Below are 14,151 nucleotides of genomic sequence, written 5' to 3' on the forward strand. Positions count from 1 at the left end.
GCCCAGAGACACAGCCCCCACGGACAAAATCCCCCAGATATCATCTACCTAGATTTAATATAAAGTTTTATATATTATATGGAAATATATATTATACTTGTAATTATGGAGTCATTTTTACAATGTAATTATTTATGTATGGTGCAATGTGTGTATATGGACAAAACAAGAAAGACGCACTTTGGCTTATAATTCTTTCAATACAGATATATTTTCTTTCTCTTCCTCCTTCCTCTTCTTTACTTTTATATATATATATATATAAAGAAAATGATACAGCAGAGCTAGGTGGAAAAGCCTGGGTTTGGTGTATGGTTTTTGAGATATTAAAGCCCAGTCAAAAAGCTAATACCAGTCACTCGATAATAAAGTATTCGCATTATAGTTTTTTTTAAACTGTCTTCTTTTTACAAAGAGGGGCAGGTAAGGCTTCAGCGGATTTCTGACCCATCGTGTACCCTGAAACTTGACTTGAGTTTTCATGTTTTATTGGATAAAGATAGAACGGATTGAAAAGGGAGGAAAGTCACATTTACTCTTAAGTAAACCAGAGAAGGTTCTGTTGTTCCTTCCTGCTCATGGCTGTGGTGTGTCCATTGGATAGGGATGGCGGTGAGGAAAGGGAAAATGTACTGGCCATTTATCCTGAACAAGCTTTTCCAGTCTCATGGAGGAGGTTCATGCCCTAGCCTAGAAGGGCCCAGGTCTATGCCTCCCGTCTTTGAGCTGTGAGCAAGCTAAAAGAAGACACTATTTCTCACCATTTTGTGGAAATGACCTGGGGAACAAAGACTGAAATGGGCCTTAAGCCCACCTGCTACCTTGCAGAACCATCTGAAGCCCCATGGTGAGTAGATCCTTTTAGGACCTCGACAGGCTATTTCCCACCCCCCAGCCAAAAATAGCTCAGAATCTGCCCATCCAGGGCTGTATTGATGATTTATGTAAAGGCAGATGGTTTATTTCTACTTTGTAAAAGGGAAAAGTTGAGGTTCTGGAAGGATAAATGATTTGCTCATGAGACAAAATCAAGGTTAGAAGTTACATGGAATTGTAGGACCGGAGCCATATCATTAGATCAGCTTTCTGAAGAATATTCTCAAAAAAAGAAAGTTTCCTTGGCCAGATAACTAAGAGGAATGTTGCATTGTATATCTTTTTTCTTGGAGATTTATATTAACATATTAAGTGCTCTGAGAAGTCCTGTGTATTATGTCTTGCTGCATAATAAATTATCCCCAAACTTAGCAGCTTAAAATAACTAACATTTATTATCTCCCACAGTTTCTGTAGGTCAGGAATCTGGGAGCAGCTTAGCCAAGTGGTTCTGGCTCGGGGTCTCTGGTGAGGTTGCCATCAAGCTGTCAGCCAGGGCTGTAGTCATCTGAGTCTTGACTGGGTCTGGGGGACCTGCTCCAAGCTCGCTCACTTAGCTGCTGGCAGGAGCCCTCAGTTCCCTGCCACGTGGGCATCTCCACTGGGCTACTTGCAAGATGGCTTCCCCAGAGCAAGTGATCCAGAACAGCAAGGGTGAAGCTGCTGGGTTTTTTTGTTTTGTTTTGTTTTTTGTTTTTGTTTTTTGAGACAGGGTCTTACTCTGTCACCCAGGCTGGAATGCAGGTGCCCCATCATGACTCGCTGCAACCTCAAACTCCCTGGGCTCAGGTGATCCTCCCACATCAGCCTCCTGAGTAGCTAGGACTACAGGTGCACACCATCATGTCTGGCTAATTTTTGTACTTTTGGTAGAGATGGGATTTCACCATGTTGCCTAGGCTGGTCTTGAAATCCTGAGCTCAAATGATCCTCCCACTTCGGCCCCACAAAGTGTTGCGGTTATAGATGTGAGCCACCATGCCCAACCTAAGCTGCTGTCTTCTGTAACTAGATCTCAGAAGTGACATACCATCGCTTCTGCCATACTTATTTGTCATACAAACCATCTCTGTTACAATGTGGGAGGGACTACACAAGGACATGAATACCAGGAGACAGGAATCATGGCCACCACATCCTCCAAGAAGAAAAACCGTTTAACTTTGTTTCCCAAAGTTATTTACGAATAGACTGTCCCCACCCCTGTAATAATGTCCCCATACTGAGGCATGCCGGTGCTTCTGGGCTGACCACAGCTGTTCACGCCAGGGTGCTCTGCACTGAGGCCCTGACCTGAAGACACTCAGCAGAGATGGCTGTCACACTGGAGTATGCAGAGGGCTCTTGGTGTGGGGGCAGGACGGGAGGCACCACAGGCTCACAGGCAGTTTGTGGGTGCACGTCCAAAAGGAATAAGCAACCACTTCCATGCGAGTGCCGAGAAGGAGGAATCGGGAGGCCTCCTAAGAGGCTCAGTGCCTTGACCTCTGGTCCTCACAGGACAAATGAGCGGGAAGCTGGCAGGCTAAGGGTGGCAGAGGGTGCAGGAGCAAAGAGTTTGGGGATGGCAGAGACTAGGAAGCAGGAGGGGAGTTTCCAGACACTCGTGCTCTGGAGCCGGGCTGCCCGAGTTCAAATCCCAGTTCTGCCACTCAGAGTGACTTCAGTGACTTAATAACTTCTTAACATGCTTTGGTGTTCCCATCTGTAAGATGGGAATAAGATTGCCCCTACCTCAGAAGTAGGTACGAATTGGGAGAGTGAAGCACGCCACAGAGTACCTGGTCTGTCACCAGGACACAGCTGCCATTATTCACACAGAGCCAGGGCTGGAAAGGGCTGGGCGGCCCTCACACACCAAGATGAGGAGCTGGGGTGATCTTCAGGGGGCAGGGGGGAAGGTGGGCTGCTTCTCAGTGGGCCAGGGAGATGAGCAGATCTGGGCAGCTTAAGGATCATTGCAAGGTCCTCTGAGCCCTGAACCCATCCTGGCTCCCCTTGAGCCTGGTGCCCACCAATGCCAGTCTCCTGAGAGGGGCTTCTTGCCATTAGAGGAAGCAGCCAGTCACCCTGCAATGCCTGGATGTGGAAGTGATCATTATAATCTGCCATCATCATGGGTTGACAGCCCCATTTTATTGGTGAAGAAACAGACCTGGAGCAGGGAGGTGCTCATCTCAAGCCTGTAGTCAAGGAATGCTGGAGTGTGACCCAGGTTTCCTGCCCCCTACCCTGGGGACTATTGCATGCATATAGAAAGTTGTCATCCTCTCCGTCTCCCAGATTCTCAGAGGGCGACCAGCCAGGCAGATGACTTTTTTTTTTTTTTTTTTTTTTTTGAGACGGATTCACGCTGTCGCCCAGGCTGGAGTGCAGTGGTGTGATCTTGGCTCACTGCAACCTCCGCCTCCCGGGTTCAAGCAATTCTCCTGCCTCAGCCTGCCGAGTAGCTGGGATTACAGGTGCCCACCACCACGCCTGGCTAATTTTTGTATTTTTAGTAGAGACGGGGTTTCACCATGTTAACCAGGCGGGTCTCAAACTCCCGACCTCAGGTGATCCGCCCGCCTCTGCCTCCCAAAGTGCTGGGATTACAGGCCTGAGCCACCGTGCCTGGCTGACATTTGCTTCTTAGAGCTAAGCCTCACTGGCCCCACCCTGGCCTTCAAGGAAAACTCTCCTGGTTCTGCTGCCAACCCAAACTCCTACACCCCTTCCCATTGCAAACCCGAGGCCCAAACTGAACGTGGAAGTCCCCATGGCTCGCTACCCATTCTGTTTCCCCGCACTGCTCAGGCCTTGGCCCTTCTGTCTGAACTCTGCAGGCTCATAGCAGGCTGCTCTGTGAGGATGTGCTTGGAGCGATGACTAGTGACACTCACTCACTCCCTGGGAGTCCTTGCAGATAAAGAAGCCGATGCTTACATTAATGATCATTTGTCCAAGCTCGCTGGAGGAAGGAACAAGCCCCTGTCTCAGATGACAGTCTGGAGCTCTCCCCATGCCCTGGTTGTGATTGGCTTTGCTGGAGTGGGCTTGTCTCTTGGGGGACAATATGCCCTCCTGAAAGACTGAATTCTGGGGACCCAGGGATCTCAACCTTGAAGCTATCTCCTGTTCCGAAGCTGAGGACTTCCCTGAGGTCCTCAGATGGCCTCAAGTGTCAGGGAGAGGCCCTGTGGCCGCCTTCTCGGGGGTCTGAGAGTCCAGTTCCAACCCCTCAGTTTACAAAAGGGGAAACCGAGTTCTGGGAGTTGGCCTAGCTGCTGAGTTCAGCGGTGGCAGGACCTGCCGTTCTCCCTCCTCTCCTAGTCTTGTTGCTTCGCAGTAACTTTGTGGTTTCCCCTAGACCACCCAGGGATCTGGTGACTCAGGCTCCAATGGAGACACTTTCTAAACAAGCCCTGGGTTCTCTGCAGAGTGCTGGGGGGAGCCCGGTCCCTGCAGGCCCTGGGAGACAAGATTGGTAGGACTTACTGCCCCCCAAATCCAAGGTGATGCCCCAGAGGTATTCCTGCAATTGACTAGGTTTTTGGGGAAGGGTTAGTCCCCACATTCTCCTCTCCCCTCCATTCCATACCCCACTCCGATCTCCAGCACCTCCCCTGCCTTAGTCTCTGGGTGTGTATGTTGAGGGTAGGAATGGAGGGGTTGACCTAAGGAATGAGAGGAACAGATGGGGAGAGAGAAGAGAACCTGGAGATTTTGGGTTCTTGTCTCAGATGAGAAAACCTGAGGCCAAGAGAGGGGTTGCAAGTGGCCTGAGGTCACACAGCATGCACACACATTATTCATCTCTGGGGACTTCCTGGTGCTCCACACTTCCATAGGCCACTTCCTGCCCATGTGTCCCCTCCTGCAAACTCCCATCCCACACATTGCAAGGGGCATAAAAGCCCCAACCGCCTAGGCTGCAGCTGCCTTGTTTTAATCCTGACCCTGCCACTTAGCAGCTGTGTGACCTTGGGCAAGTTACTTGAGTTCTCTGTCTCAGTTTCCTCATCTGTAGAAGTGAGGAATACTAATATGAGAGTATCTACCTCCTAGAGTTGTTGGGAGGATTAGATGAACTCATGCCTGTCAGGCACTCAGACCTGGCCTGTATTAAGCACTCATCAGGTGTTCACAGGTATGACTTGGGGGCCTGGAAGGCAGCTCAGGGAGGTGAGTAAAGCTTTGGTGTGGGGACTCCTCAAGTGTGAGGACTCAGATCCAGATCCCTGAGCCTGCTGGTGGCCTTGGGCAGTCACCTGACCTGTGTGAACCCCTGTTTCCTCAGTTGGGGAGTTGAGTCAATGATCCACAGTCACATCCCTCCCCTGACAGCTGCTGCCCCTCTCTTGCTACCACCAATCCATCCTCCACCCGCAGGGATGGTCTGCACCCAAATCTGACCCACTCCTCCTCCAAGTGCCAGGATGACTCCCTGTACCCTCAGAGGATGTAGACCTGCCTCTGAGAGTGGCCTGTGATGCACTGATGGAATGTGGTTCTGCCCTATCTCAACCCCAGACAACCCCCTTCAAACACTGCACTCCAGACTTCTCTCTCTGTCTGTTTGTGTCTTCCAGGCCTTTACCCAAGTTGTCCCCTCCTCTCAATCATCTCCCAGCCTACCCCATCCAGGCTCTGACCACACCGGTGTCTACTCTTTCTTCCCCTGGAGACTCCTGAGAGCCAGAGATGTCTCATATCCCACTGGCTCCCGTGGCCACGGGCCAGCCTAGTGGCGGATACAAAGGATGGACTCCCTGGATGTTTGTGGAATGAAAAGACCATGGAGGTAGTGGATGTGGGCGAGTTATATAAACTCTTAAAGGGCCAAGCAGGCATGTAGAGGGGGGTATGTTTATTAGCGTCATGTGTCTCCATGACAACCCCCAGCTGGCTTCTCCCTACAGGCCCCTAAGATCACTCACCCCTCCCCCACCCTCAGGCCCAGGCTCTGGGGGTTCATGGCCTGCAGCCTTATTCTACCCTCTTGAGAGTGTGATGGCAAGAATTGCTGTTTGCATCTGTTAAAGTACGGGAGAAAAAAAAGAATTCTTGGTTTGTGGTGGGAGGTGGGCGGGGTGGGGGGGCATCCATTGGATGAATTAGAACCACAGACTTAGGGAACATCTGAACTGGGAAAGGCCTCAGAGTGCATCTAGTGCCATGGCTATCCCTGAACTGAGGCCCAGAGAGAGCAGGGCGCTAACTAGGGTCACACAGCAAGGCAGTAGCAGAGGGAGGCCAATACATGACTTGAAGCTCCTTCCAGAGCCAGCCTCAGCAATGCAGCAAAGGCTTCTGGGAAGCCAGCACTGGCCTGAGCAAAGCAGTTGAGAGGCAAGAAGAGTTGGGGTGTGGATCATATGTTTCATTTTGCTTTAATTGTGGTGAAATACATATATATATATATATGTATGTATACATAGATATCATAAAATTTCCCATTTTAACAATTTTTAAGTGAACAGTTTGGCAGCATTAAATACATTTATATTGTTGTGCAGTCATCACCTCCATCCATCTTCAGAACTTTTTCTATCTTCCCTGTGTTTTTTACATTTTACTGTGGTAAAATATACATACCATAGAATTTGTCGTTTTAACCATTTTTTTTTTTTTTTTTTTTGAGACGGAGTCTCGCTGTGTCTCCCAGGCTGGAGTGCAGTGGCGTGATCTCGGCTCACTGCAAGCTCCGCCTCCCGGGTTCACGCCATTCTGCCGCCTCAGCCTCCCAAGTAGCTGAGACTACAGGCGCCCGCCACCACGCCCGGCTAGTTTTTTGTATTTTTAGCAGAGACGGGGTTTCACCATGTTAGCCAGGATAGTCTCGATCTCCTGACCTCGTGATCCACCCGCCTCGGCCTCCCAAAGTGCTGGGATTACAGGCTTGAGCCACCGCGCCCGGCCCGTTTTAACCATTTTTAAGTGCACAGTCCTGTGTCGTTAAGCACATTCTCATTGTTGCATTCCTTATGCTTTTTAATGAAAGGCAAATGAAGACAAAGTTTTTAAATCCTTCACCCTGGGATTTTGAGCCCTTGCTGACTTCCAGCAGCCCTGAGAACCCAGAGGAGGGTGTGTGTCATCCTGGTCCATTTGGGGGTTTGGAGGAGGCTGTTGCGGAGTTGGGGAGGGGGTGTTCAGGCTAGGCTGATCACCACTAGCGACACAGACTGAAACAGCCTGGTAGCCTCTCTAACCTTTTTATTTAGTTATTTCTTTTGAGACAGAGTTTCCCTCTTGTTGCCCAGGCTAGAGTGCAACAGCGCAATCTCGGCTCACCGCAACCTCTGCCTCCCAGGTTCAAGAGATTCTCCTGCCTCAGCCTCCTGAGTAGCTGGGATTACAGGCATGCGCCACTACTCCCAGCTAATTTTGTATTTTTAGTAGAGACGGGGTTTCTCCATGTTGGTCAGGCTGGTTTCGAACTCCTGACCTCAGGAGATCTGCCTGTCTTGGCCTCCCAAAGTGCTGGGTTTACGGGCATGAACCATCGTGCTAGGCCCTCTCTAACCATTTTTAAAACAACTATCAATGGGGCTAGTGGAATGTGGATAAAGTGCCCAGGATTTCTGAGCCTGAGACTGGGAGTCCATGGTCTGAGCAGAGGAGAGATGGTTTTCAACTTGACCTCCTTGGGCTCCCTGGGGTACCATGGGAGACCTGGGTAAGTGACGCTGGGAGAGTTTCCCCTCTTCCCAGGCCTCAACTGCCCTTCAAATGAAAAGTCTGAGCCAGATGGCTTCTGGGGGAATTCAGGGTCTCAAGAGAACTCCTGCCCCTCACTCAAAAGCCTTATGCTCCCAAGAGAGGCAGATACAGTGGACTTTTATGTTGAACCTGCAGAGAGGAGCTGGGACGATTGCTAGTAACAGAACTCTTACTTCGCTTAGTGATAATAATAGCAGTAATCATTTACTCAGGGGCTTGTTATGTACTTGTTATGTTTATATTATGTCATGTAATCCTTATCCCATTTTATAGATGAGTCTCAGAGAAGTTAAACAAGTTTGCCAAGGTCACACAGCTGGTAAGTATCAGAGCTGAGTCTCACACTCAGATCTCTCCTTCCAGAGCTGATGTTCCTACCCCCACACCCCTGCTGGTGGCAGCACTTCTGAACTTGACTTTCCACAGCTGTTGAGCACACAGGCTTTGCAGCCAACTTCTGGGGCTCCAGGCCCAGCTCTTCCTCGAGCTAAGTGACTTTAGGCATGATACTTATAGTCTCTGAGCCTCAGTTTTCTCATCTGGTAAAATGGGCATAATAATACGGTAGTTAGGGAAATTAAATTAAATGAGTTAATATTTGTGAAGTAGTTAAGCAGGGCCTGGCCTGTCGTGAGTGACGTTTAGTATTTGTTGAATCTTTAAAATAATCATGTTTGGGCCAGGCATGGTGATGTGCGCCTATAGTCCCAGCTACTTAGGAGGCTGAGGTGGGAGGATCACTTGAGCCTAGGAGTTTGAGTCCAGCCTGGGCCACATAGTGAGACTCTGTCTCTATAATTTAAAAAAATTAAATACATAAAATATTATGTCTGTTGCCAGTTTTTTGGGTCAGTTCTGCTTGAACCAGCAAATTGGAAATGTTTATTTTTAAAATAGTTTTGCTTTCTATTTCTCATCATTGAGCAATGAACAAAATGGAGTTTTTGGGATGCCTGGGAAAACACGCACATAAACACCACTGCATATATGCACACAGTCCGAGATGCATTTTCGTTAACATTTTAACAGAAACACAACTATTCATGAGTCTTTGCAGAGGAGAAAAAAAAAACTCTTCCAAAATAGGCCTTTCAATGTTGGCCAAGTTCCTCAAGTTGCCTAAAATGGGCAGCATTTTGGTGTTTCCCAAGTACAGTGTGTGTATTAGAAGCTGATCTTTTGGAATTATTGACTGCTCCCGTTCCTTATTTCCTTTCCTTCTCTACCGATGAGGCAAGGATGTTTGCCATTCCTGGCCCTGATGACAACTATTTTGACCCTTTAAGAATTCTCTGCTTTGTGCTGCTCCAAATATAATATCAATGAATGTCAAAAGGCACATCAGGTCCCCCAAAAAGCTGAATGGCGCTGGGTCTGTCCTGGTGGCTCCTGAACCCTCTTCACTCTAGGGCCCAGGGGCTCTGAGGTCTAGCTCCTAGGGCCCCTTGGCACCATGTGGGCCCACACCTAGGATCCCTGCTGCACCCTGGCCATGATGAGAGGTGTCCTTGTCACAGCTTGCAGAAAAGACTTGAGCCACGCAGATTTTTAAATTGAGGAATTGTCAGTCCATATGTCTGGGAAACTTTGTTCTGTCTGAGTCTGAGCCTGGGTGCTCTGCTAGGTGAGGGCTGGCCTAGACCCAGAGGAAGCAGGAGATGTCATCACACATCTTCTGTGACAGTTCCTAAGCCTTGGGGGTGGGCTCCCAAGTGACCAGGAGAAACCAAAGGCCTTTGAGGTAAGTTTGTTCTTAAATTTTCCATTGTTGGGGAAAGAGGAGACACTAGGTACCTGAAGTCCACAAAGCCAATGAAAACCATCCTTGGACAGAGAGATTTCTCTACCTTCTCCATCAAGCCTTATGCCTGAGCTACTAATGATGATGGAGGGGCAAGCTTCAGAGAGAAGTGAAAGTGGACACAGATTTGAATCCTGGCTCCATCATTTTCCAGTTTGTGTGAATTTAGGCATTTCATGTTTCCCCTGAGCCTTAGTTTTCTCATATGTAAAATGGGGATGATATCCTCTACCATGTAGGAATCAAATGAGAAAGCATATCGCATTTAGAGACAATTCTCCATGGGTCTCTCTGCAAATACTGCAAGCAGAAGCACTGATGGCCTTTGTTCTGGACTATCTTTTAAAGGATATATGATAGCCACAAGCATTAGAAGATATAGTGTCTCCCTTTGGTGCAATGGGCAGGCATCTTTACTGCCCATTATAAAAGATTTGGATTCCCTAGGTCCAGGGTTCCTCTCCTGTAAGGCACCTCCACTGAGTGTGCAGGTATATCACCTGTCTGTCTTGGCATCACAAGGGAAACTATGATGATGCTCATTCTGTGTCATGAGGAACAGAAAGAAGTCCTTTGTCTCTGACCCAGGAGTCTTGTGTCTTCTCATGTCTTTCATGAAACAGTGACAAGCTAACTTCTTATCTTATTTAAAAAATAGATAAAATCTCAGATTCTTCACAGTTCTTGACAGTTTTGATGATCAGGATGGGGTGCTGACAGAGAAATAGCTTTCTTGAAGAGGAAAGATGAGGATCTCACAAACCAATTCATGCAATTTGAGGGAAGTCCATGGGAATCAGCACCAAACATACTAATCAAATTGTATGGTCACATAGGCAATAAGTGGCCCACTATTTTATTTTAATTCTTGTTAATGAGAAGGAATTGGAGAGGTGGTTGCAGGCTGAGTACTGGGAAGTAGGTTCAAAGACAGCTGCCAAAACAGTGCCTTGGTGGTTGTTAACTCTTCTCTGGGCTTCCTCACCAATCTAACTGCCAGCCTCAATCCCTGCCCCCCCGCCACTGCAACAAAGAAGCACTAAGCTTTATCCTGGGTGGGCAGAAGGTGGCACTGCCTTTCAGGTAGCAATTACAGAGATGGCCACATGCACAGAGAGTGAAGGGAGGCAAACTCACTCCTGCTGTGGGCAGAAACTAGAAGGGTTGTTACAACTTAGGCGGGTTCACTAGGGAGATGCGGAAGTGAGCACATGACGCTTATGAAGGAAGAAGGACAACACTCAGCCCCTCCTGCCCTCTAACATGCCAACTGGAGATGCCATCCATTTGGAGATGACAGCAATAGGTCTCAGTTTTTTTGTTATTTATTTGTTGTTGTTGTTGTTATTGTTTTTACCATGGGCCCTGGCTGCTCTGAGGGAATATATGGGAATTTTGGCCTGCTTGGGGAGATTTCTCTGAGACAAACTCCTAGAGGAAACCAGAAATGAAGAATTGGTGGGCATTAGGGTTTTTGTTTGTTTGTTTTGTTTTTTTGTTTTTTTGTTTTTTTTGAGACAGAGTCTCGCTCTGTCACCCAGGCTGGAGTGCAGTGGCGCAATCTCAGCTCACTGCAACCTCTGCCTTGAGGGTTCTAGCTATTCCCCAGCCTCCCAAGTGGCTGGAATTACAGGCATACGCCACCACGCCAAGCTAATTTCTGTATTTTTAGTAAAGATGGGGTTTCACCCATGTTGGCCAGGCTGGTCTCAAACTCCTGACCTCAGGTGATCCGCTAGCCTCAGCCTCTCAAAGTGCTAGGATTACAGGTATGAGCCACCATGCCTGGCTGGTATTAGGGCTCTTAATCCTTCATGTTGGGTTTGCAATACCAATGGTGACCCATTACAGAATGAGAAATTGAACCAAAGAAATCTAGATAAACTTTTGCTATCAACCCACCACCCTGGAAAACTCTCCTAGTCCTTATGTTGAAACCACATAAGAAGTTGAAAGATCTTACATTTGGGGCAGCACATGCCCTGGATTCAGGTGATCTCCTTTAACAAGTTGCTGCACTGTCTGCAGGTCAGGCCCAACTTAGTCTATGGGCATAAATCCCGTGGCCCCAGCCAGAAAGTAGTGTGGCTACAGCCGCTGAGTCAAGGTATCACTAAAACTAAGCTAGAGGTGTCAACAACGATGACTGTAAGACAGTTTGGATATTTGTCCCTGCCCAAATCTCATGTTGAATTGTAATCTCTAGTCCTGGAGATGCGGCCTGGTGGGAGGTGTTTGGATCGTGGTGGTGGATCCCTCATGGCTTGGTGCTGTCTTTGTGAGAGTGGTGAGACCTGGTTGTGTGAGAGTGGTGAGACTTGGTTGTGTGAGAGTGGTGAGACCTGGTTGTTTAAAAGTGTGTGGCACCTCTCCCTTACTCTTTCCTCCTGCTTTCACCATATGATGGGTTTGCTCCACTTTGCCTTCTGCCATGAGTGAACGTTTCCTGAGGCCTCCCCAGAGGCAGGTGCGGGCCCCATGTTTTCCTGTCCAGCCTGCAGAACCATGAGCCAATTAAACATCTTTTCTCATAAATTACCTGGTCTTAGACATTCAGGTATTTCTTTAAAGCAATGCAAGAATGTCCTAATATACTAACATTAGAATGTCCCAATATAGGGCTTTAAGTGGACTGCTTAGCTGGGCCATAAGCAACCACCATGCTGGTTGAAGCCAAAAGTGAATGCACCTTGCTTACTGGCACCGAAGCACTCTCTCCCTTCACACACCTCTGATTGCTCCCTCCTCTGCTACCACAACCTCAACTGATCTAAGGAGTAAGATGATTGAGGTGGGGCCGGGCATGGTGGCTCACACCTGTAATCCCAGCACTTTGAGAAGCTGAGGTGGGTGGATCGATCAAGAGATCAAGACCATCCTGGCCAACATGGTGAAACCCTGTCTCTGCTAAAAATACAAAAATTAGCTGGGTGTGGTGGCGCGTGCCTGTAGTCCCAGCTACTCAGGAGGCTGAGGCAGGAAAATTGCTTGAACCTGGGAGGCAGAGGTTGCAGTAAGCTGAGATCGAGCCACTGCACTCCAGCCTGGCGACAGAGTGAGACTCCACAAAAAAAAAAAAAAAAAAAAAAAAAAGATTGGGATGGGGCTAAAGTCTTCTTGTTCCCAAGGGGGCTAAAGTTGCTCTCATTCAAGCACGCCGAGGAGCTTTAGAGAGGAGAAGAACTCAAATCTTTATGGGTTTGCAGGAGACAGGCAGCCAAATCAACATCCTACCCATGGTGGGAGGGGAGCCTGGATTCAGCTAATGTACTTGAGTAGGTTCACTGAGGGGAAGGGAAACTAACATGATACTTTGGGCCACGTCAATATACTGCTATTGTGGCTTCTACATCTAAATGGCTGGCAGGAATTGGCGATTCGATGCTCGTGCTTCCCTGTCCCCATAAGGGTCACTGAGATTCTCTCAATGGGGACAGTTCATATACAGAGAAATGCTGATACCTTTGGGGCCCCACAATCCTGACGACCCCTTTGAGCTATAAGAGCAAAATGTGACAGGTGATTTTGCTGATCGAAGCTTCTGGCTAAAAGGAGAAGCTTTATATGATTTATACTCCTTTATAAATTGTCTGTTAGCTTGCTTCTGGGCTTAGTGAAATTGAACACCTAACCAAACAGGGGCCTTGTGACTGCATGGTCTGATATTCCCATTTGGGGTGGGTCAACTCAGATTCAGTGACTAACAAGGTGGGAAAGGCCAAGTTCTATTCATCCAATGGGAACGGTAGACTCAACAACAGAGTTCACCTGGCCCCAACAGCATCTCAGTTTTACATCCCTGTGGGGAAACTTGATCCCACCCTATACCACCTGAAGCAAAGCTGCTGGCTCAGCGTGGACCTTGATCCACAGAGGTTCCCCCAAATGACTTGACCTGGTTCACTGATGGTTCAACTGAGCCAAAACCCAACGGTGTCCACCAGGCTGCTATGGCTGTCCAACCTCAGTGTCAGCTCTGTGGAACCAGAAATGAGCAGAAATTCATGCTGTTTTCACAGCTCAGGCCAACTCCCTTTGATGAAGCTTGTGATATTTTTACTGACTCTTGGATGTAGCCCATGGCTTGGTTGTTTGATCTGCCACTTGGAAAACTACAGACTGGCAGATTAAAGACATCCCTCTTTGGGGTCACCAACTGGAAACATTTGAGGCTGCTGATCTGGGTCACTCCTGTAAGATGCCCATCATAAGGGCCTGTTCTCTGATGAGACTGACTGGCAAACTGGCTCTGCTCAGACTGCCCCCATTGCTGCCTAGACCTGTCATCCTACCAGACCTGTCAATACCTCTACCTCATAGAGATATACTAAGTAAAGGACTCCATGCTTCTACCGTTGCCTGCCAGACTCGTGACTCCTGCCAAAAGCTGACCTGAATGTCTTTCAGTGGGCATGGCCTCTGTCTGCTTATAGCAGATTGACTACCTTGAACCTTGGACCTCATCTGGTAGCTATTGTTGGCTGCCTCACTTCTCTTGACACGTTTTCAGGTTCTGGCATTGCTGTTGCAGTCTCACCGGCCAATTCCAGCTACAACATTGTGGTCCTTGAAACTTATCTGTCTTGTCTTCAGCTTTCTGGACAATTTATAGCTTGATAAGAGTGCATTTGGGCTGGGCATGGTGGCTCATGCCTGTAATCCCAGCATTTTGGGAGGCTGAGGCAGGCGGATTGCCTAAGGTCAGGAGTTCAAGACCAGCCTGACCAACATGGTGAAACCCCGTCACTACTAAAAATACAAAAATTAGC

At 48.2% G+C, this 14,151-nt stretch overlaps 1 protein-coding gene across 1 annotated transcript in view; it reads left to right on the top strand.

The window, feature by feature from the left end:
- SMAD6 (SMAD family member 6) overlaps positions 1 to 5,323 on the top strand; it is a 79,819-nt gene extending 74,496 nt beyond the window's left edge. Inside the window, exon 5 of the mRNA XM_011969333.1 lies at positions 5,203 to 5,323. Coding sequence (XP_011824723.1) covers positions 5,203 to 5,323 — 121 coding nt within the window. The remainder of the gene's footprint in view (positions 1 to 5,202) is intronic.
- Positions 5,324 to 14,151: the final 8,828 nt, after the last annotated feature.

The sequence above is a fragment of the Mandrillus leucophaeus genome, unplaced genomic scaffold, assembly GCF_000951045.1.
Source record: "Mandrillus leucophaeus isolate KB7577 unplaced genomic scaffold, Mleu.le_1.0 Scaffold12, whole genome shotgun sequence".
NCBI classification, from domain to species: Eukaryota; Metazoa; Chordata; class Mammalia; order Primates; family Cercopithecidae; genus Mandrillus; species Mandrillus leucophaeus.